Source organism: Entelurus aequoreus, linkage group LG08 (genome assembly GCF_033978785.1).
Source record: "Entelurus aequoreus isolate RoL-2023_Sb linkage group LG08, RoL_Eaeq_v1.1, whole genome shotgun sequence".
NCBI classification, from domain to species: domain Eukaryota; kingdom Metazoa; phylum Chordata; class Actinopteri; order Syngnathiformes; family Syngnathidae; genus Entelurus; species Entelurus aequoreus.
In genome coordinates, this window is record NC_084738.1 from 28,225,604 (window position 1) to 28,249,653 (window position 24,050).

General features: G+C 38.0%; 2 protein-coding genes and 1 non-coding gene across 5 annotated transcripts in view; 2 read left to right on the forward strand and 1 right to left on the reverse strand.

Moving 5' to 3' along the window:
* Positions 1-4,052, forward strand: part of l3mbtl2 (L3MBTL histone methyl-lysine binding protein 2) — a 27,724-nt gene extending 23,672 nt beyond the window's left edge. For all 3 annotated transcript variants that reach the window (XM_062056171.1, XM_062056170.1, XM_062056169.1), the window contains 3 exons: positions 296-361; positions 430-630; positions 3,584-4,052. In XM_062056171.1, the coding sequence (XP_061912155.1) occupies positions 296-361; positions 430-630; positions 3,584-3,738 (422 nt within the window). In that variant the 3' untranslated portion in view covers positions 3,739-4,052. The remainder of the gene's footprint in view (positions 1-295; positions 362-429; positions 631-3,583) is intronic.
* chadlb (chondroadherin-like b) overlaps positions 3,875-24,050 on the reverse strand; it is a 26,795-nt gene continuing 6,619 nt past the window's right edge. Inside the window, exons 2-11 of the mRNA XM_062056172.1 lie at positions 21,382-21,558; positions 17,730-17,924; positions 13,906-14,061; positions 13,698-13,843; positions 13,340-13,621; positions 13,041-13,260; positions 11,450-11,723; positions 8,609-9,021; positions 8,372-8,532; positions 3,875-4,335 (exon numbers count right to left, since the gene is read on the reverse strand). Of these exons, the coding sequence (XP_061912156.1) occupies positions 4,044-4,335; positions 8,372-8,532; positions 8,609-9,021; positions 11,450-11,723; positions 13,041-13,260; positions 13,340-13,621; positions 13,698-13,843; positions 13,906-14,061; positions 17,730-17,924; positions 21,382-21,558 (2,316 nt within the window). The 3' untranslated portion in view covers positions 3,875-4,043. The remainder of the gene's footprint in view (positions 4,336-8,371; positions 8,533-8,608; positions 9,022-11,449; positions 11,724-13,040; positions 13,261-13,339; positions 13,622-13,697; positions 13,844-13,905; positions 14,062-17,729; positions 17,925-21,381; positions 21,559-24,050) is intronic.
* Positions 21,663-21,744, forward strand: trnal-uag (transfer RNA leucine (anticodon UAG)). The gene has a single exon. It is a non-coding gene; the product is annotated as a tRNA-Leu (tRNA).

Here is a 24,050-nt window from a genome sequence, read left to right on the forward strand (position 1 = left end):
ATAAAATCCCCTGAAGGGAAACCTGCGAAACAGGAGACGTCTGACTAACTGATCCATAGCTTTTTGGAAATGTGGCCCCCAAACAATTTAGTTGAATAACCCTGCAATATATAATTGAGTATGTTTTGCATTTGAAAATACACCCCCTGTGCTGTGTTGTCATTTAGATGAAGGCTTTAAGCACCAACATGATGAGAGAAGTGTAAGGCAGAAATGGACCCCAATGAACCCACAACTTTTAAATGTTTTTTCTGAACTTTGAATAAAAGTGACTGTTGGGCTGTCTGTGTTCCAGTTCAAGATGCCAAAAAGCTGTCAGGACAGACCAAGAAACAAAAGCCACCTTTGTTGAGGAAAAAGAGTACGTTCACCATCGTCTGTCTTAACACTTCTTGCTACGGCAAACCTCACCTTGCGGCTTTATTCCAGAACGAAGGTATACAAAGAAGAGATTGCAATCTCGTGATCCATCAAAAGACGATGACGTTGGTAATGATGCCGATGATGATGACGATCAACGACAGCAGCCTCCAAACAAGGTGACTGTCCAACCTCCACTACCGTCAAACCTGACTTCCACTCCAAAAGTGCCGCTTCTTCAACCCAAAACGGAACCAGAGGAACAGCAAAGTAAGTGGACAGAACACAAATGGATCATGTTCTTAACATCCTGAGACCGACAAACCTCGTCTTTGTTCTTTTTGCATTGCATTTTTCACAATTGTTCTTGTTTTTTGTAGCGGCAACTGCAAAATTCTTTCGTCCATGTTTTTTAACGTTTTGAATTGGAATGCAGGATAAGTAACGGATAGACAATTATTGGGTAGCTATGAGGAATTATGACATCTTACAGATAAATCCAGCAACAATTTTTAAAAAAAATACCAATGATAAAACATTTATATACCAAGCTTCATTGAGGCAAGATCACCCGTACTGTGCTGCAAGTGCTCTGCTATAAACAGCCTCTCATAAACTTCCCCTGAGTGTTGATTGTGTGGGACTTCTACTGTTTCAGAGGAAGACATTTCACATGCTATTTGCACCAAATGTTCTGCAAACATTTAGCTTCAACACATCAAACCTTATCAGCTACCCGAAATGCCAGCATCACTAAGACAAAGAGTTTTCAAAGCCTACAAATACGCCTGTGGTGCTAAAGAAGCTGCCCTAATGCCAGGCACAAAGAAAGGTGTGCACAAATTACAGTTAAATCTAAATTAAAAAAATTATGGAATTAAATAAGTAGTCGGTATTAGTCTTGAGAAGCAGGAAGGCATTAGCATCGGCTTGAGAAAAAAAAACTGTTCATGCCTAGTTTTGGTCAGAAATAACACATGTATTTATCTATTTTTATTTATATATTATTAATTTAAAAAATATTAAAGAAATACAAATAGCAGCACGGTGGAAGAGGGGTTAGTGCATCTGCCTCACAATACGAAGGTCTGGGGTTCGATCCTGCGTTCGGGATCTTTCTGTGTGGAGTTTGCATGTTCTCCCCGTGACTGCGTGGGTTCTCTACGGGTACTCCGGCTTCTTCACACCTCCAAAGACATGCACCTGGTGATAGGTTGATTGGCAACACTAAATGGGCCCTAGTGTGTGAATGTGAGTGTGAATGTTGTCTGTCTATCTGTGTTGGCCCTGTGATGAGTTGGCGACTTGTCCAGGGTGTACCCCGCCTACTGCCCAGAATGCAGTTTGTCCCCAAAAGGGACAAATGGTAGAAAATGGATGGATGGATGGAAATAAAAATACAATTTAAAAAAAAAGAATGTTTTAAAGAATACAACTAAATGATTCATAATGTAAATTAGTGTATGGCTCTATTTGTCTATATTTTGCATTTGTTGCATCAACCATCACCATCATTTAATATTAAAAAAATAGTCGTTGATTGTTTGAGACTTCTCCATTGTTTTAGTGGAATACTTTTTGCGTGCGATTTGCACCAAATATTCTGAAAAGATTCCGTGATGAAGAGAATAACATGGAGCTTCAACAGATCAAACCTTACCAGCCACGTAAAATGCCGGAATTGCTACTATGGTGTTTTGAAAGCTTATAAGTGTGCTTGTGCTGCTAAAGAAGCTGCCCTGAAAGCCCGCCGCAAATAAAGGTGTGCACAAGCTACAGTTCAGTTTAAATCTACCAAATAATAGAATTAAATAAAATATCGGTATCAGTCTTGAGAAGCAGGAAGGTATCTGTATTGATTTGGGAAAAATAAAAAACAAAATCTTATATGTATATATATATATATATATATATATATATATATATATATATATATATATATATATATATATATATATATATATATACAGTATGTGTATATATATATATATATATATATATATATTTATATGTACACACATACTGTGTATATATATATATATATACATACATACATACACAGTATGTGTGTGTGTGTGTATATATATATATATATATATATATATATATATACAGTATGTGTGTATATTTATACAGTACGTGTATGTGTATATATGTATATAGATGTCTATATATGTGTATATGTACATAGATGTGTGTGTGTGTGTATATATATATATATATATATATATATATATATATATATATATATATATATATATATATATATATATATATATATATATATATATATATATATATATATATATATATATATTCTACCGTTCAAAAGTTTGGGGTCACCCAAACAATTTTGTGGAATAGCCTTCATTTCTAGGAACAATAATAGACTGTCGAGTTTCAGATGAAAGTTCTCTTTTTCTGGCCATTTTGAGCGTTTAATTGACCCCACAAATGTGATGCTCCAGAAACTCAATCTGCTCAAAGGAAGGTCAGTTTTGTAGCTTTTGTAACGAGCTAAACTGTTTTCAGATGTGTGAACATGATTGCACGAGGGTTTTCTAATCATCAATTAGCCTTCTGAGCCAATGAGCAAACACATTGTACCATTAGAACACTGGAGTGATAGTTGCGGGAAATGGGCCCCTATACACCTATGTAGATATTGCACCAAAAACCAGACATTTGCAGCTAGAATAGTCATTTACCACATTAGCAATGTATAGAGTGTATTTCTTTAAAGTTAAGACTAGTTTAAAGTTATCTTCATTGAAAAGTACAGTGCTTTTCCTTCAAAAATAAGGACATTTCAATGTGACCCCAAACTTTTGAACGGTAGTGTATATATATATGTATATATATATATATATATATATATATATATATATATATATATATATATATATATATATATATATATATATATATATATATATATATGTATGCATACATAGAGTATACCTGTGTATATATAAATAAAAAACAGCCTGTGCGTCAGCTTTATCAGTATGAACATAACTTTTTCTGATTATGTGGCATCTTTTTGCTTCCCTACCATCTTTACTGTTTTTTCAGTATTATTTGCAAGTCTGGTGTTTGTATTTGAAGTAAGGCTGTGAAATGTGCAAAAACAAAACATTGCCAGGTCTCAGGAGGTTAAGCTGCATAAAACATGTACATAAACCTGTACTGTATGTTGACCTGATGAGTCTTTTCTCTTCAGTCAGCGAAGTGGAAGTAAAAGTGGAGGACATAGAGATGGAGACCCCGATCTCCAGTCGAGCTCCAGTAGAACAGGAGGTGGAATACAAGAGCAAAATGGTTCTAAAACCATTAAAGACTGAAGAAAAGCTGAACTCTCTTGTTTGGAGTGAGTAAAATAAATATATATGAAAAAAGTCAATATATTCATTTAAATTATGCTTGTCAGTAGAGTTGTATGCAGTTAAACTACCTCATTTTGTCTTTAGTGCAGCTGTGGTTGTGGTGATCAATGTCGTTACAATGCAGTGTATGTATTTGGACATTTTTACTTTTTATTTTTAAACAGATATTTTTAGCTTTGCAAGCCAATGTCACACGATTCTGTATTGACCATCGCTTTTTAAAAACCTCCTCAGTGGGAATGTGCATCTAATGCTATGGGTTATTTCAAAATAAAAGTATAATAGCACACTGCAGGTTCACACCAGGCTGCGTCTCTTGGTTTTCTTTCCAGCTTTAAGTCTTGGGTTCTTGCCAAGGTTGGTTTTGGATTTGAGCATCTTGCCCCGCTTAAAGGTGCTGAGGGGTGTCGGCTTAGGTTTGGTAAATTTGGGCGCCTTGGCTCGCTTTGGGGCGATGCTGGGAGGAGAAGGGAGAGCGTCACCTCCTGGACATGCCTTGAAAACGTGGACGTCTTGGACTCTGCGGCCCCTTAGCTCAGGTGGGTTGGCACAGGTGGCTCGTACCTTCAGGTTTACTTTTTCAATCCAGCTACAACAATAGAAATACAATGACAATTTAGCATAGACCTGTGATTCTCAAACTGTGGAACGCAAAAAAATCAGTAGATTAAAGTGCAGTGTTTTGTTTTCCTATATACTAACAGTGTTACTGTTCAAACTGTGTGTAATGTTACAGTGGCAAAAAATATTAAATATACTTGCTAAATAATACCTCTGCCTTGTTTTTAATGAATAATTAGCCCTAATACGCCACTGTTTTTTAATGTTAGTTGTTATGGTGGAACTTGGAGAGCAAAGTGTTTTCTTAGGAGGTACTTGGTGAAAAAGGTTTGAGAACCACTGGTATAGACAATTATGTTCTTGATGGACTATGGAAACATTTTATAATTTTGTCATTATGTTTTATCTTGTCTCCCTTAGGAGAAATTTGGTTTAGACTGATGGGTCTGCGACATTTACATTTAACTATAAAACAAACACAGAAATATATTAATTTTAAAAAAATACAATTATTTGAAACTGCAGAAAGGGCTAAAATGATTACACTAAAAAAATTTATTAAAAGTTATTCTGCTACAGTAAACTAACAAATTGGCAGAAAATACTATGGTAAATATGATTATAATTAGATGTATTTCAAGAATAATCCACTTTTTTAATTCAACTGGACAAATAAAAAATAACAAATGTTTGAGGTAATTTCCTATATTTACTAGGTGGTAACTTAATTCATCAATTGTTTGTATCAGTTTTACATGGCAGAAAGATCAAAGGAAATATGATTATTATATTTATTTGAGAAAAAAAATCCATGTTTTCAGTTTAGCTGGACAAACAAATGTAAAGGTAGATTACTAGAATAACTGTAAACTCAATTCATCCATTATCTATATCAGTTTTAAATGGAAAAATACAACAACAAATAAATACTAACCATGGACTACATTTCTTTGATAAACAATGGGCGAAATTATGAATTAATTTATTATGTTAATTCAATAAATTATGTACATTTGAGACGTCAGAAAATAATTCACTCTTTCTATTTAGCTCGACAAAATGAAACATTTTCTAACTAATATTTCAGGTAATTTCATAGATCTGCTATGGTGTGATAATAATAATATATTGATTAGTTATTGTAAAAATAGGTTTTTATCAGTTTTAAATGTATTTCTAGAGCAACTTTTTACCTTTTTTTTTAGTCAAGAAGAAGGTAGAATGAAAACAATGGCTTTTAAATACATTTGTTGCACTAAAAGAAATTTGCAATAAATCTATTGCTAATTTTTTAATCTGTTAATATGAGATGCCATATAAAGTTAAAAAAGTTTGCTTCAACCTATATTCAATACTGAATATACGTATTTTAAGAATAATCTGTATTGCAGTAGTTTAATGCTTGTGCACACCTAGGGCCCAAAACGGACAAAATTGCATTGTGTTTTTTGATTGCAACATTCTTAGAATTGGATGTAAACAGAGCTTTCATGAGCGTATATGAGTTAAAATGCAATGAAAATTATTTTGGACAGATCTATATAAAGACTTTGTAAACTCATTAAAGTCCTGCCAGCTTTCTGGCTCATTCTGGCTCAGTAGACGCTGTGAAAATATATTTTTTGTGTCTACTTGTCCACTGCATAAAGATCAAAGTTGTCATGAATTATGGACCAATGATGGACAATTACAGATTTCTCAAAACAGGGCTGCTAGACTTGATTTTAGTCGAACTAGTATTGATAAGATGCATTCTAGCCTCTCATAGCTCACTATTAAGCAAATTATTTCTTCAGGTTTGGCCACATGTTTTTGTTGCATTAAAGTTAAAGTACCACTGATAGTCACACACACACTAGGTGTGGTGAATTTACTCTCTGCATTTGACCCATCCCCTTGTTCCACCCCCTGGGAGGTGAGGGGAGCAGTGAGCAGAAGCGGTGGCCGCGCTTGGGAATAATTTTTGATGATTTAACCCCAGATTCCAACCCTTGATGCTGAGTGTCAAGCAGGGAGGTAAACCAACTCAAAACTGCCCTCATTTTTGTTTGACCAGATCGACTATTGTATTGATGCACATAGTTACAATACAATATATGGTCATGTGGTCATACCTATAGTTCAAAGACAGACTCAATGAAAAAACAGTAATTTATAGAGCCAATGCTTTTTGGAATAATATACCACTCAATATCTGTCTAATAAAAGTTGTATCAGGCTTTAGAAAAAGAGTGGAAAAGTATTTCCTGGAATGGAAATGACCACAGTTGAGGCAATAACATTGAACTACATTAAGTTTTGTTATTTCATGTGTTGGTACTTGTGTTAATTTTTGACATTGATTGATGCAATTGTATCCTTTTTTTTAAAACATATTTTATACATACATTGACTGGTAAATTATTGTGTTAACTCATGTACAATCGTTTAGTTTTATTTAAAATTTTTTAATGTGTTTTGCAATGTTTTAAAAAGTTTTGTGTGGACCCCAGTAAAAGTAGCTGACTGCCATGGCATCAGCTGATGGGGATCATTTTCAAATAAACAAATACAATGAATTATGGACCAGTTCTAGGCTGTAATTACCCAACCTCAAATATTCTACTCTGCATATTATTTTTTAGAAATATTGCATATTTTGCTTTTCCCGTTATTAAAAAACATTTGCTATTTTTCACAAAAAAAGCCATAAAACCTAAAAATAATGTAAACTTTATAATAGATAGGTCTGAAGCGGTTAAAAATATTGCAAGTGTTGATTTTAAAACAATAAAATATTATTGATGACTCATGACACTGTTATGAGCGGATTCCTGTTAGAGCTTAAGAGTATGTGTGTTAGATCTTAAGAGTATGTTGCACGAGGGTTAAACAAACACATGCAAAATAACAAATAGCTGACTTGTTTACAGTACATTCTTTTTTGCCTAAGTACTTAATAATGAATGTATTTCCACACAACGGATTTAATTCCTAACGATCATGTAATTATGCAATGATTTAGCCCATGTCTTGTTAGAACAATTCATCCTGAACAAAACATTTTTTCCTTTAACCTCTTATGACAGAATCAATTTAAAGTCGTGGCCACTACATGATTAATTTACCTTGACTGTCCCTAAATTATTGACTAAATGCTCCAAATAACTCCTATCCTCAGCAGGTGCGTTGTCTACATAAGCAAAATAAAACCAGCAGGATCAGGGTGAAGTTGGCACGTGAAAAACAGAATACAATGATTTGCAAATCCTTTTCAACTTATATTCAATTGATAACACTGTAAGACAAGATATTTAATGTTAGTACTGGCAGTCCATCTTAGATGAGCTCGGGCCCAGCGAAGCCGGCGGCGTTTCTGGGTGTTGTTGATAAATGGCTTTCGCTTTGCATAGTAGAGTTTTAACTTGCACTTACAGATGTAGCGACCAACTGTAGTTACTGACAGTGGGTTTCTGAAGTGTTCCTGAGCCCATGCGGTGATATCCTTTACACACTGATGTCACTTTTTGATGCAGTACCGCCTGAGGGATCGAAGGTCCGTAATATCATCTCGTACGTGCAGTGATTTTTCCGGATTCTCTGAACCTTTTGATGATATTACAGACCGTAGATGGTGAAATCCATAAATTCCTTGTAATTGCTCATTTGTTCACAAAGTGGTGACCCTCGCCCCATCCTTGTTTGTGAATGACTGAGCATTTCATGGAAGCTGCCTTTATACCCAATCATGGCACCCACCTGTTCCCAATTAGCCTGTTCACCTGTGGGATGTTTCAAATAAGCGTTTGATGAGCATTCCTCAACTTTCTCAGTCTTTTTTGCCACTTGTGCCAGCTTTTTTGAAACATGTTGCAGGCCTCAAATTCCAAATGAGCTAATATTTGCAAAAAATAACAAAGTTTTCCAGTTCTAACGTTAAGAATCTTGTCTATTTAATTGAATATAGGTTGAAAAGGATTTGCAAATCAATGTATTCTGTTTTTATTCACAATTTACTCAACATGCTAACTTCACTGGTTTTGGGTTTTGTAGTTTGCATGTGTGTGTGAGAAGTAAAGACGTACAGACGCAGTGGCAGCAGAGGGCAGTCACACATCAGAGGATTGTCCGCCAGGTTGATGACTTCCAAAGAGGTGATCGGGTGGAGGTCAGGTACCTGCTCTAGCTGGTTGCCCTCCAGGAAGAGACTCCTCAAAGCCAAGCCTGCCAGGGAGCTCTGTGACATCTTGATAGTGAGGGACGACACCATGAAACCACCAGGAGGTTTAAGTTCCACGTTAAAAGTAAGTACCTCCACTCACCTTCTCCAGCCCCATATTATCCAAATAAAGCTCCCTCAGCGAGCTCGCTAAAGGCTGGAAAGCGTTTGGTCCCACCCATCGAATGGCGTTTCTTGAGAGCCTCAGGTCCTTCAGGTTCCTGGTGTTGCTCAGGGCTTCAGTAGGCACCTCTTTCAGCTTGTTCCCTGCCAGGTGGAGCGTGTCCAGATGGCTGGCCTGCTCCAGAGCCTTAGGAGAAACGTGGTCAATGGCGTTTCCATTAAGATAGAGAGACCTGAGGCCCTCCGCGCCGCTCAGGATGTTTGCCTCTAGCTTGGCGATGGAGTTATTCTCCAAATGGAGCGTGAGAAGCCCCGGGAGCAGTTTGAAGGCCCCTTTAGGGAAGATGCTGAAGCTATTCTTCTCCAAGTGCAGGTAAGTCAGCTGAGGGAGGCCTGCAAATTCCAACCAATGATATAAAGTTAAAAAAAAGTAGGGGAAGGGCGATATGGCCTAAAATCTATATCACAATATATATTGCAGCCTCCTACCATAACGATGTACATCACTATATATATATATATATATATATATATATATATATATATATATATATTATTTGTCATAAAAATTATAATATAACCATTTCAAAACAGGTTACAGAGGCTCCTAATTTAACTGCTCAAGTATGCGGTAACATATTGCGTCATTTCCGATTGTATTCTTTTCTCAAAATTATTATTAATCTACGTTTGTACTTGCTAATGCACTGTTAATATCTGGTTAATTTCTGCTGTAACATGTTCTATCTACACTTCTGTTAAAATCAGTGGTGTGCCGTCAGTGACAGCAAGGCCTTCTCTGCTGGCCTAACATAACCAGAAATCATGATCATAATTAAAGATAAAAGTAATTTTTAATTTACTTTCCCTAAAAATCTAAAAGTATTCATATTCTCTCAATGTCATATTATGCTCTTTCCAATGCTGTTGTTTTTAGGTTATAGTTTGTATCCAATCAGAATTCAGCAAGCTTATGTTGCCATGCAGCACGAAATCTGCCGGGGCCTTCAGAATCAACAATGCGGGCGTCTGTGCACTGTAAGCGAACGGGCACATACAGTTGATAGACAATTGCAATAGCCAATCAGATCACGAGTTGTTGTCAATAAGGCCTTCTAGCTGGCCCTGACATTTACGCGTCCTGTGATTGGATACTCACCTGGGAGTCCCAAGTAAGTATCCAATCACACCGGAGCCATAGAAAGCCACAGAAAACTCACCAGTACAATAACCACACAGATAAAATGTTTGTATTACACTTAGTAATCCGCTGTGGACAGAGGAAGCTAAGCAATGCAGGATTAAGTAGCGGTGCGCGCTCCCGCGAAGGAAATACATTTTTGGCAGGCAATCACATTTTGGCACAACACCGGCGATGAAAGGGTTTGCCCGCCACTTTCACACGAATCAAACGACTACGACGGTACCACTGGCTTATACGGCGTCGAATGGGTGCTAAAATTGTGAGTTCAAATATTATATTTCTTTATTTTTTCATGTTTCATTTGTTTTATACAATTCTTTTAATTTTGACAGTACCATGTAAGATATGTTTTAACTGCTGAAGTGGGTTTATTGAATGTTAAATGCGCCCAAAAATAGACCCTTTTGTACACTGTTGAGGGATTTCAATGCCCAGTAGTGTGCAAGTGTGTTTCTGTATAGTATCTCCAGCCGTGTCCATGTGGTGACATCAATTACGGTATTTTGAGAGGTGAAGTCGGACACGGAAGGCCTAGGTGAGAAACCCACCGCCCGCCACTGGTTAAAATGTAATAAGCACTTATTCTTCTGTTGTTTGGATACTTTACATTAGTTTTGGGCGATAATACAAATTTGGGTATCGATCTAATACCAAGTAGTAACAGGGTCAGTATTGGTCATACCAATACTGATACTGATACTTCAAATTGTTAAGATTATTTAATGATTTCATTTTTGATCACAATTATTATCAGAAAAAAACACAGGCTGGTGGTGTAAGAATATCAGTTATATATTTAAATCAATTATTTTATCACATAGAAAATGTACAATAAAGTCAATATTGCAAAATAAGTCAAAAAAAGCAGAAACTACTGACTCTTGTTTGCTCAGTATGTAACCAATAACAAATAGGATAAAACACGATTTAGTTGTAATCCATCCATCCATTTTCTACTGCTTGTCCCTTTCGGGGTCGCGGGGGCTGCTGGAGCCTATCTCAGCTGCATTCGGACGGAAGGCGGGGTACACCCTGGACAAGTCGCCACCTCATCGCAGGGCCAACACAGATAGACAGACAACATTCACACTCACATTCACACACTAGGGACCATTTAGTGTTGCCAATCAACCTCGATTTAGTTGTAATAAAAATGATTAATCTAATCACTGTTGTATCAACCAAATACTGATACTATACTTGGTATCCTTACAATTGATATTTATTTAGATCCGCCCACCTCTGTTTACATCCAAGAGCTATACCTTAGCAGTTAGCTATGCATCTTTGGTATTATCTTATTGGTGTGTAGTGTAGCATGTTTCGCTATTATTCCTTATCCTCTGGTCCTGCAGTGATAATGATACTTGTAAGAAACGTTTATTCGCTGCATTGGAAGCAGGGATTAGTGATTTAGAAGCGGCTTCGCACTGTGGAGGGACATTGCCGTTAGCAAGAATGCTACATTGCATTAAGGACGCCTTTGTGCGCTTGTCGTTGTCAAATTTGCGGCACACAACTAGAATGTGTCATCAACATGCATTATCACAATAGTGGTAAAAGCTGACATCGTATATCGTTTACAACCCCAAAGTCAAGCCATAAAATGTGTTTCACCTTTAAAGGCTTCAGGGTTTAGGGATGAGATGTTATTCTCAGAGAGGTACAAGTAGATGAGACCCTTCATGCCGCTGAAAGCGCCATTCTCAACATCCACGACCTTGCAGCGCTGCAGGTGCAGGGACACCACCTGGGCCACGCCAGGGAAGCTGTTGCTAGGGATGTAGTGGAAGTTGTTGCCACGCAGGTCAAGGAGCCGCGTGTTGGCAGAGAAACCGCGGGGAACTTTGGTGTGGGCGCGGTTCTCACAGGACGAGTGATGGTTCTCCGCCTGAAGACATGCCGGACATAAGAAAGCGTTGTAGACCACAACGATGTACCTCATACAGCATCCTCCTGTTGTTTGCAAATTGTAAATGTGGCAAAAAAGTATTTAGTTTTTTTCCCACAATAATGTCAACTCTGATGAAACTGTCTTTGACTCCATCATAACACACTAACACGCACCATTTTTCACCCATGTTGAGAGTGGGACAAATAAAATTGTGACTGTGGACAGTTGACACGGGCAGATGCAGCCAAATATTGATATCATTGACACCAATGTGGTTAAAAAAAATTGACCTGTGATTTAATCACCTTGTACAAATGTAAAGTTAAAAGAAAAATCATTCAATAATTTTGAAAAGTGTTAAAGTAAAAAGTATTCATATCCATATTGGCAATATTGATCCTGTGTTTACTTGTTTGGTATCAATATAATAGTATCACCAGGGGTGGTGTCGAAGTGAAAAACGTTTCACTTCTGAATCAATATGGTACCAATTCCTGGTACTGTATACTTGAATCGATACTTGTTCTTAACAGTACCAAATTTCTGTACTTTTTGTGTGTGTTCAAATGAATTAATAAATGCTTATTATTTTAAGAAAAGAAAAAAAAACGAAATTTTAAATTTTTTATATTTAGCAATGAGCTGTGCTGTACATATGTGCTTTTTAACACATATGTATCTCATTTGCAAGTACTATACTGTATTATATAGTAGACTTTCCATTCAGTTGCAATTCCAAGACGTTAGATTGCAGTAGTGTATAAGATACTGCGTGTTGCCTTAGCCAGTAAGTAGTCTTTGCTATTAAGTTGAATGTGCCAGTCTTGTGTTTTGTTGAGTCCTAGAAAGTGTTAATACTGTAAGTATTATATTTATCACACAGCATCTGTTTGATTTTAATGTGCATCTTTGTTGTAGATTTGATTACCAAATTTGGAGGTGTTTAAAACGCCACTTAAATTGGCTAATGCTAATCAGTAGATTGTATATGGCAAATCCAAAATCAATTAGCATCGAGCTAGTGCATTTTAAAAAGTGAAGCCTTACTGTACTTTCGAGTACCTTCTTCTTGCTTTGTTGGGATTGAAAATTGTAACATTACCTAGAGGCAGTGCTGCTGAGTGCTTGACTCCTTGTTTCCTGACCAAGTGCTTGAGTGAGCAAAGTGCCGACCGGACGAGACGTCACGTGCAACAAAGTTATCAAAATATGCCACCGTCTGATTTTCCGTGAATCAGTACCCAGTGGTACAGACGCAGTTTGGTCGGGATATGGCATATTTATGTCATTATGTTTAAAAAACACATTACTCACGTCACAGACGCAGTTAGCAGGACACTTGACCTTTTTCTCCGGCTCCTCTGTAGGCGGTGGCGCCCGTCTATTTGCCTCCTCAAACTCCACCTTCAGCATGGCCTCCTGGCTCTGACAGCGCATCTCCTGTGGGTAGACAGCCTCCAGGTTCTCTCCAGAGAGATGTGAGGGTCCTGCACATGTGCCGACCAACTTCACCTTCCGGCTGATAGCCCATTCCCTAAAGAAAAAGTGCAAAGAAGGGTCAGCGCAGGGGTATGCAGAACGGCGGTAAATCATTGATGGAGGTAGGCAGGAACCTGAGCGGCCGCATGTAGCAGTTGCAGTAGACGGGGTTCCCAGCCAGGTGGATCCGTGCCAGTTTAGGGGTGCCCTCGGTGAAGGGTTGGATGACACGTAGCTGGTTGTGGCTGAGGTCCAAGTGGGTCAGGCTGGGGGACTTGGATACAGCTGTGTTGGCCAGGTCCTGCAGGGACATGTGGTCCAGGAAAAGGTGGGTTAGCTTGACCATGGACACTGACTCCTCACCCAGGTAAGTCATGGGGTTGTAACCCAGATCCACACGGGTCACTTGAGGTAATCTGGGTCAAAAGAGGGCATAATCCAAGCGTTTGATTCAGGTTGGCGCACTGGATTTGAACCTTACTGTTCACCAACCTGGTCATTGTTTCCGTGGGGAAAAACTGCAGTTCGTTGTGGTCCAGACTGAGACGGTTGAGTGTGAAAAGACCCGCAAAGGCCTCCGTGTCCAGATAGTTTAGAGAGTTGTGACTTAGACGAAGCCACTTGATGTTCTGCAGACCCTGCCAGGAGAGGAGAGATGTTACGTGACGGCCAAGCAGGAAGTGCTCGCAGGTGTGCGTACCTGGAAGGCCATGTTGGGGATGTAGACCAGCTGGTTGTGTGAAAGCGAGAGCAGGTTGAGGAAGCCGAGCTGAGAGAAAGCTCCGGGCTGGATCTCCTCCACGCGGTTCCGGTCAATCATGAGCTGCTTCAGCGAGGACAGACCATCAAAGGACTCCTGGATTCCCCCAGACGAAGAGAGATTTATTACAGTACAAAAATACGTATTTTAACTCGTTTTTACAGAAAACTGAGCAGGGTTTCCAAAACTCAGAACACAGGCATCTCCTCACCAAGTACAGTACAGTCTTATTATAGCTTTTGTACGCGCTACGTATGATTTGGTTTTCAGCTGGAATTAACGCCAATTTTTTCCTATGACATCTTCATTATAAACGGCCAAACGTAACAATCTGTCTGTTTGATAAAGAATCCTGAGAATCGGGATGAAAAGAATGGGTTTGAACTAATTTTTAATATTTTTATAGTAAAGTGATACTACGAAATGAGAGGCCCAAATTCCGAGTTTTTCAGGATACGAGCTGATTTCGGCTAATATTTATGAGCATGGTGTAGCAAATGTCCAGTGATGGTCAAGCGACTTGGAAAATGTAGTAATCTAAGCTACAAGGTACACTTGATTAAATATAGTTAAGCTACAGGGGAAGCTATCCCCGGAGAATTGTAGCAAGCTACACGGCAATAGTAGCTTGCTACATCAAAGCTAAAAAAATTTAACGGCGTTTCTCTTTGCTACATCAAAGCTACATTTAACGGCATTTCTCTTTATGGGCCCACATGTATAATATCAATGTTAATGTAACTGAGAGTGTACAATGGGATCCAATAAGGGTCCATTACTATTAAGTATCTGTCATTTAGCTGGGGACACCGTACAACTACCTCTAGGGGTACCTGCACCCCACTGTATGTATTTATTTAGTTTGCCTTTTCTTTGGCCCACCCCTATAATGTTATTTATTTTCTCTACCAAACAGCATCTATCAATATCTTGACAAAAAAACAATGACTTGTGTGTTGTTTGGGAACAGTTGATAATGGTTATGTGCAGTAAAACTTTTCATGAACTCAAGTCACCTTGATGTGGGTTCCTAAACTTGTGTTGGACGTCTTAGATGAAGACAGCAGTTATGATTTTGGTTTACGGAGTAAACAACTAAAAATTAAGGTTTTGGGCATAGCTTTCTCTAAACGCAGACATTTGGTTTAAATATGGCTAAGAACACACATTATTGTGGGTTTCCTGTACGTCGTCTTCATCACTAAAAGAAAAATCTAATCTCTTTTTTTTTTGAGTGGTCAGCTTGAAGCGTCCCTCTGTCTCTGACTCCCTCGTCGTCATTTGACATGAGTGCGTGACTGTTATGATTTTGCTTCCTGGTTTTAATGACTCGTCTTATCTTGCCTCTAATTGGTCAGTCCGTAATGTTTTGCCCTAATCTTAGCCAATTGTGACTCATCATACGAACACCAACCAATCATCATGGATTTTCTCCGTATGTATGGATGTTCTCATTCATCCAGGTCATTCAATTTTCTAGGTTGTTTTTTTTTCCGCCTGGATTCGCAGTCCATTTTCTCTTTTTGTAGCTTTTAGCTTTGATGTAAGCTACTCAGCTACACGGGTCTAAAAGTAGCTAAGCTAAAGGTAGAGCTACTCGTTAAAAAAGTAGCTAAGCTACTGGAAAATGTAGTTAAGTTAAGTTACTTGCTTGTATTAGCTTATAGCTAGAGAACAACATAACTTTGTTTTTCCAAATATCAAAATAAAAGAAAGTGCTGAGAAAAAGTGGATTATATTCACTGAGTTATGGTTTAAATGTATTTTAAACATGTATACAGTTACAATATGGTACATCACATATTTCCAGTTTCTCTTTACGTGTCCAAAAAAGAAGCAGAGCTTATTTAATGCTACCCTTTTTCTTGCTGTTCTCAATTTGTAACATAATTTAAATCATAAATAATGAAAGGTAAAGTTCTCAGTAAATAGGTAAATAAATTGTAATTTTCATATTGAGGTGAATAAGATGATCTCATTTTTCAATAGTTACAAATGTTTATCAGGGTTCTTCTACCTTTTACTTTGAATTCGAACAGTTTCTAAAACTTGATCATATCAGTACAATGTTTGACTTCTTTACTTAATTCCATAATTTAATTCCACATACTGATGTGCTAAAGGTCTTAAATGTTGTATGTTCATACAAATTTGTTAAATTATATTTTTCTCTAAGGTTATATTTCTCTTCTTTTGTTGGGAAGAATTGTTGAAAATTTTTGGGTAGTAGGTTTTAGTTTGCTTTGTACATAATTTTAGCTGTGTGCAAATTCAACAATTGTAACACGGTTAGTGACTTTTGTAGATATTTCCCTTAGATATTGTAACACTAGCGAGCAGTAGATAATGGAGTGTTTTTTGGTACACAACATATTTAGCTTTATTCATTATTGCCGTATTTATTGCCACCGTATGTTGTATTTTTTTATAATAGCTAAAGAAATGATCAAAAACATGAGCAAGCTTGCGTCGACTTGGCGAAGCACTAGTAGTATTGCTAGTTTGCACCCTACTGAAGCAGAATCAGTCTAACGCCAGTTAAAAATGTTAAATATGGAATATCCAAACGGAGGACTTTTGTCAATAAAAATCAATATCATTCAAATCAATGTTTTTTTTATACAATATTTCTCATCTAAACGTTTGTTTTTATTTTTTTTTAAATGTTACATGTTAAAATCGTGATGTTTTGGGGGGTCTAGACACCGATTGAATCAGTTCAATTAATTTTTTAATGTTGTTGTTTCACAATACGAGATTTTGGAGGTATAAGCTGTGTCACAGAACCAAATAAACTGAGGTACTACTGTACTTCATCAAACTCCTAGGCCACCATGTTGTTTACTTGTTACTGAGCCAAGGCTCATATTTTACATGACAAAAATCGTGTTGTACAAATGGCAACAAGTGGGTACACAAGTTGAGTATTCAGAACTCCTGCTATCTAGTGGAATAATATTTAACTGTTCTGCCTGTCACTAAAGCTCGCTGCTGTGAATAGATATCAAAAATACATTATCGGTAGTAAATAAATAATCCAACCGTATATCCATTTTCTACCGATTGTCCCTCTCAGTCTTTGCAATTCGACTCCCTCAAATGGCATTGGCGAGGCCGTAAATATTACAGCGAGGAAAGCACAGTGACAGCGGCTCTGAATTCCTCCCTCTTGTAACAACACCTGGAGAGCTGAACTCTATTCGACGTGCCTGCAGAGTGACTCCAGGGCTATAGACATAACACATACACACCATGGATTGCCGCACACAGATATGCACACATACCCCGACCCCTTCCTTTTGCCGCCACTTAACTCCTTCAGGTGCGACGAATGGCTGGAGTAGCGCCAGAAGGGTCGACCCTCTTCTCCTGTTGCAAGTCCTGTGGTTTCTGTGTTGTAACATGTGTATATGTTTCTTAAGTTTTTTTTCCTGGCCCCAGACTGAGCCCCATGGCCCCCATAGAGCCTAGTCTTGTATTTACTTTTTTTTTTTTTACTCCTCCTCCCCCCACGTCCACCTTTTCCCTTCTTTTACAGGGCACCGCCATACTGGCGACCCATCAGCGTTCCTGTTCTGTCAACCTGTACAATGTATGTCTGCTCTTAAAACGGGTCTGTTCTGAAAATGTAATTTTTTTGTACTTTTTAAGTGCAAAGACAATAAAGTGCTATCCTATCCTGGACAGTTCTGTATTTTAATCTAATACTGCTAATTGTGTATGTCATTCTATTTCAGTCTGACAGGTGATTTGTGTGAGACTACCTGGTAGAGAATGTCAACGTCGTTGTTTGCGAGGTTGAGAAAAACCAGGCGGCCGAGACCTCGAAAGGCGCCTTCTTTCACCCTGCGAATGTTACAGCGCTGCAGCGACAGGTGAGTCAGGTAAGGTGTGTGTTTGAAAGCTCCAGTGGGGAGTTCCTGGATGTCGTTACCCCGAAGATCTAATTTGACTGTGATCTGCAGAGGGAAAAAACATGTTGAGCTACAATAAGAGAACTTACTAGTACAATTGCGGATGTAGTATCTCACTCAAGCGAGTACAATAGTCCCACGCTTAAAGTATTTGAAATGGTAACTTATATAGAAAGGGCTTTGATGGCGATATCTGCGGGGGAAAATAAGTGATGTAGATATAAATCCAGCAGAGGGTGCTGTCTCACATGTCAACTCATGCAACATTTTCAAGCAGGAAGCAGCTTTGACAAAACCTGGTGTTTTGAAAGTACAAATACTGTGTACTGAATGGCTGTCATTATTTCTTAATGCGTAAAACTGAATGCAAATCGAGTTTAATAATTGTGAAAGCAATATTATAGGAATAAGGGGATCAATAAAGGGCATTTTTAGGGATTCTTATGGGTGTGTCTGTTAATTGTTGGGATCTACTGTACTGTGCAACCCTCACATTTCAGAAACCATTTGTAAAACATATATCTTCTCAAGGGATAATACTGTAGAAATGATACTTGGCTATTCTTTAAGCAGTAATTTTTACAACCTGTGTTGCTGTAAGCGGTCGCTAAGGGCTCACTTGTAATACCCCTTCCTACCACTTGTGGAAGTAATGCCATCCATCCATCCATTTTCTACTGCTTATCCCTTTCGAGGTCACTGGGGTTGCTGGAGCCTATCTCAGCTGCAGTAATGCGTCATTAGCAAACTGATGTGTTTTCATTTGCACTTTGATTTTAGTGAAAGTTTATAAATCAGTAATTATCATAAATTCCGGACAATAAGCCGCTACCTTTTTCCTACGCTTTTGAAACCTGCGGCTTAGAAAAAGGTGCAACTAATATATGGATTTTTCTTCACTAAATACTGTAATGCAAAACGTTTTCATAAAAACACAGAGACTTTGAAAAGGTGTGTTATTGTTTGTACTACGGCGCCATCTTTTGGACGACTTTGCACACTGCAGGTGCTGCAGGGTGAACATCTACAGTATTTCTTTGCACTTTTCTTTGTATTTCTTTCATGCACCTCCTGTGCTTTACACAGCCATGTGACAAGCACCGCTTGGACATAATTAAGGTATGTAAATAAACATTTACAAAACCTTTCTGTGTAAATAACTCATTTGACCATGTATATATCTGCGGATTATGGTCCGATACGGCTAATATATGGAAAAAAATGTTTCTTCTCAAATTTAGTGGGTGCGGCTTATATGCTGGTGCACTCTATAGTCTGGACTATACTGTGTTTTGAATTAATTTATTTCATCACCTAATAACTTAATTAATCATGTCTTTTTCAATCAGTTTTTCAAAAAAACGTCCCTCGTTTATTGCTGTTAATTGGTTCCAGATAAGTGAATTTCTGCAAACTAGGGATTCCTATTTCTAAATCGAACACCCTGAGCATAAAAAAACCTGTGTTATTGCTTGGATTTTACTGGTGTCACGTCCGGCTCACGCACCTGCCATTAAATATGCGTGGTGGCCAAGCTAACTCTGTTCTCAATGGGTACCATAAATGTCGTTTTGCCTTTCTCAAAGGGAAAAATGCCCTACGTTTGTGTTGTTTTTGGTTGTACGACTTGTTTAAATCGCATAAAGAATAAAAAAATAGTTACCCGAGAGGTAATCAAAAAGGGTGGAAAAGTGCAAATTTTTACATAACAATGACGAGAAAAGCAGCACACACTCCAGTCCAAGGGAACAGAGTCAAAGAATGCATGAGTTTGCAGTGATCGTGATCACTTCATTAAAGGTTTGTTTGATATACTTTTAACCTTCATTATTTCCCATTTAAGTATTATCTTGATATTATTTGTATTTCTTAAACACAATGCAGCTGAGATAGGCTCCAGCACCCCCTGCGACTTCAAGAGGGACAAGCGGTAGAAAATGGATGGATGGATGTTTGCTACGAATGTTTCGAAAAGCCCCAACTCGGCAAGTTGAAATAAAGGTAGGCAAATGTGAGCAAAACCTAAAAGTGTTAAGTTTTTACCAAAGGCAGCGATCATAAATGAAGCTTTCAGCACATACACAATGTTGACATCTATAGTTATATTTTGATAATAACAGGGAAAACACCCTATTCGTAAACAGCGCGTGCAACAGCAATAAACATCAGTAGATGCAAAGTTAAATCATTAGGGCTACATAAATAAACATTGATGATTGATTGATTGATTAAAATGCAACTTTACCGGAGCAAAAACGATGCAAATTTCCCGGGAGAGTCTTGATACCAATTTCCTTGACCCAGCCACACACAAAGAAGTTGTAAACCTCCATGCTTTTCCAAGTTTTCATCTGTTTTGTGGTGCAGAATCATGTCTGGAGCACACAATAGTTTTATATGTTTGGGAACTCCACCGACGTATAATCGTTGATATCACTCGACAAATCTTTTTTTGATAAAGTATAGGGATCTATTCCATTGCATAGTTAAATTTTTTGCTCATATCTGCTTTTTGCAGGAAGATTTAAGCCTCTTTTGTACTCAGATAGTTTGCACACTGCTTGCTGTAACAGCCATCTTGGCTTGGTTGACCACCACTGGTTTTCACTTCCGAGAAGAAATCATGTGTCCGAACTCATGCAATATATGACCTTCTAAACATGGTTTTATACATAATTAGAGCCTTGGAGACATGAAGTAACACCCCTATTGTCCCCTTATCACTCTTTACCTAATATAGTAAATATGACATACTATACAGTAGTATGGACTCAAACACAACCACTAACCTGTGAAAATATTGCAACTAGTTTGATGCTATAGATGATCTGCTGTGCAATACAGTACAATACCTTAGATCTGTTATTTCAAGTTAATTTAGCCATTTTAATGCTTGAAAACGTGTTATTTCAGTGGAAAATGTGTAAAATATCCTTAAATATTAATGTATTTGACTAACAGGCCATGATATGATATTTCAACAGAGAAATGTTTAGAAAAACAGCAATAGAGTGAAGCGTAGAGACGAGAGACAACTCGAGCATTTATTTTGGTATTAAACAACCTGACTTCAGCCAAATAAATAATGAATCTTTGTGACCAGCGCATCTATTTTTGTGTTATTTGACAAGTTTTAGGCTTGGTGAACTGAGTACATTGGATATAGTTATAGAATAAAAATGAAAGAAAAATGAATCATGTTATAACGGGCCCCGGCTGAGCCCCTGAGTAAGAGAAAGGTTGGGCCCCAAAGTCAAAAAGGTTAGAGTAGTCATTGTGAAGCTGGCAACACAACATTTGGACAATGGTTATTTTGAGTTATTTTGAGAGGACAGCAACACTTCCCCCCAAGCTGTACACTGACTACTCTAAAGTATATACAAGTTCCATTTCTGTAGTATCACCTCTTGATAAGATGGTTGCTGAAATGTGAGGGGTGTACTGTACTCGCACCAGTGAGATAAATTTGTGCCCCGTGACCGTGAGCTCATGAGAGTGAAACCTCGTCCACTGTCGAAGGAACTTGGGTCAGGTTCTTGTTGACGCACGTCACGGTGAGCTGGATCTGGTCGCACACGCACTGTTGCGGGCATTTTGCAGCGAGCGCTGCAGGGAGCAGGAGGAGTGGGAGGCCGAGCAGCGGGACCCAGAGGGTGTCAGGAGAGAGGCGGGAGTACATCTGAAAGGCAAAATAAAAGACTGTTTCTTGTTTTAATCCATAAGAGTTGTTGAACATAACAGGAATACACTTCAGTAACAAATGCTAACAAAGTGACTTTGAATGGTAGCGTGGCCGAGTGGTCTAAGGCGCTGGATTTAGGCTCCAGTCATTTCGATGGCGTGGGTTCGAATCCCACCGCTGCCAGGAGTTTTTGGGACAATGTGGCGACGGGAAGTTGAGCCAGTCATTTGGTGACTGACAAGTTTACCGATAACACAGACCTGAAGTGAAGTTTGACGATGTCATGAATGTTAATATAATATTAATATAGCCGTGCAACTTCAATAATAAGGTTATTTATATCTATTTAGCAATGTTTTAGACTACTGACACCTGCACACACGCATAAAATTTGCGGAATGGTTCGTTCCGTCTGGATAGAAGCAAACACTTGACTCAACACAGACGTCACAAAGTCATCAAAGCTCACCTTTCAGCATTCACACACGGCACCAACATTTTGGAATAAGGATTAGGTGATAGAAGAAAGGTAAAAATTAAATAAATCTATTTGTGGCAGTGTAGGAGAAAGTTATGTACAAGTTTCACGACTGCATCTCGTTGCATATAAATGTTCAAGGACCCTTGATTAAAGTTAAAAAACAGAGGCGTTTTTTTACACAAAACCTAATTATTTAGGGGTTTTTGCCTAGATATGTTCTAGATCCCATCTTTAAAGGTTAAATTATATTTTTCAAAAAGCTGTTCTCAACCAAATCAATGCATAAATTAGTATTTTAGTGCATGTAACATCTGAAAGGCAAAATAAAAGATTGTCGTGTTTTCATCCATAAGTGTTGTTCAACATCACAGGAATACACCTCAGTAACACGCGCCAATCAATTGTCATTAAACGGTAGCGTGGCCGAGTGGTCTAAGGCAGTGGTCCCCAACCACCGGGCCGTGGCCCGGTACCGGTCCGTGGACAGATTGGTACCGGACCGCACAAGAAATTTAAAAAAAAATATATATATATATATATTTTTATTTTTTATTTTTATTAAATCAACATAAAAACACAATATATACATTATATATCAATATAGATCAATACAGTCTGCAGGGATACAGTCCGTAAGCACACATGATTGTATTTCTTTATGAAAAAAAAATGAAAAAAAAGAAATACCACCCCACCTCCCACCCCTAAATCTATTTGTGGCAGTGTAAGAGAAAGTTATGTACAAGTTTCATATCTGCATCTTGTTGCATATAAATGTGGTGCGTTCAAGGACCCTTGATTAAAGTTAAAAAACAGAGGCGTCCCTAGGTTTTAAAGACAGGGGGAGGCTTAACTCCCAGGAGATTCAATAATAAACAATGTAATCATAGTAATTATGATGCATTATTATGATTCTTATTATCCACAGATAATCACCTAATCTCTACTTTACACTTGTAAATTACGGAAAACTTTCTAATCATATTTAAGTGAATAATGACAGGTTATATGATTATTTAGACTCATAATATGGCCACTTTATAGTTAATTTGTTGGCAATTCTTCCATCCATCCTTGTCCCTCTCAGGGTCGCTGGGGGGCTGGAGCCTGACCGATGGGAGGGCGGGGCACACCATGGACAAGAACAATTGTTTTTTAATTTTTTTTACACAAAACCAAATTATTTAGGGGGTTTTGCCTAGATATGTTCTAGATCCCATCTTTAAAGGTCATATTTGATTTTTCAAAAACCTGTTTTCAACCAAATCAATGCAATAATTAGTATTTTAGTGCATGTAACATTTGAAAGGCAAAATAAAAGACTGTCGTGTTTTCATCCATAAGTGTTGTTGAACGTCACAGGAATACACCTCAGTAACACGTTCCAATCAATTGTCATTAAACGGTAGCGTGGCTGAGTGGTCTAAGGTGGTCTAGGCTCCAGTCATTTCGATAGCGTGGGTTCGAATCCCACCGCTGCCAGGAGCTTTTGAGACAGTGTGGCGACAGGAAGTTGAGTAAGTCATTGATAACCGACAAGTTTACCGATAACACAGACGTGAGGTAAAGTTTGAAGATTTCATGAATGTTATTGTAGCCGCGAAACTTCATTAATAAAGTTGTTTGTATCAATTTAGCAATGTTTTAGACTACTGACACCTGCCCCACGCATAAAAATTTCCATTCCTCCTGGATAGCAGCAAACCTAACTTTGAACACTTGACTCAACACAGACCTCATAAAGTCATCAAAGCTCACCTTTCAGCATTCACACACAGCACCAACATTTTGGAACAAGGATTATGTGATAGAAGAAAGGTACAAATTTAAAAAATCTATTTGTGGCAGTGTAGGAAAAAGTTATGTACAAGTTTCATATCTGCATCTTGTTGCATATAAATGTGGTGCGTTCAAGGACCCTTGATTAAAGTTAAAAAACAGAGCCGTCACTAGGTTTTAAAGACAGGGGGAGGCTTAACTCCCAGGAGATTCAATAATAATAATGTAA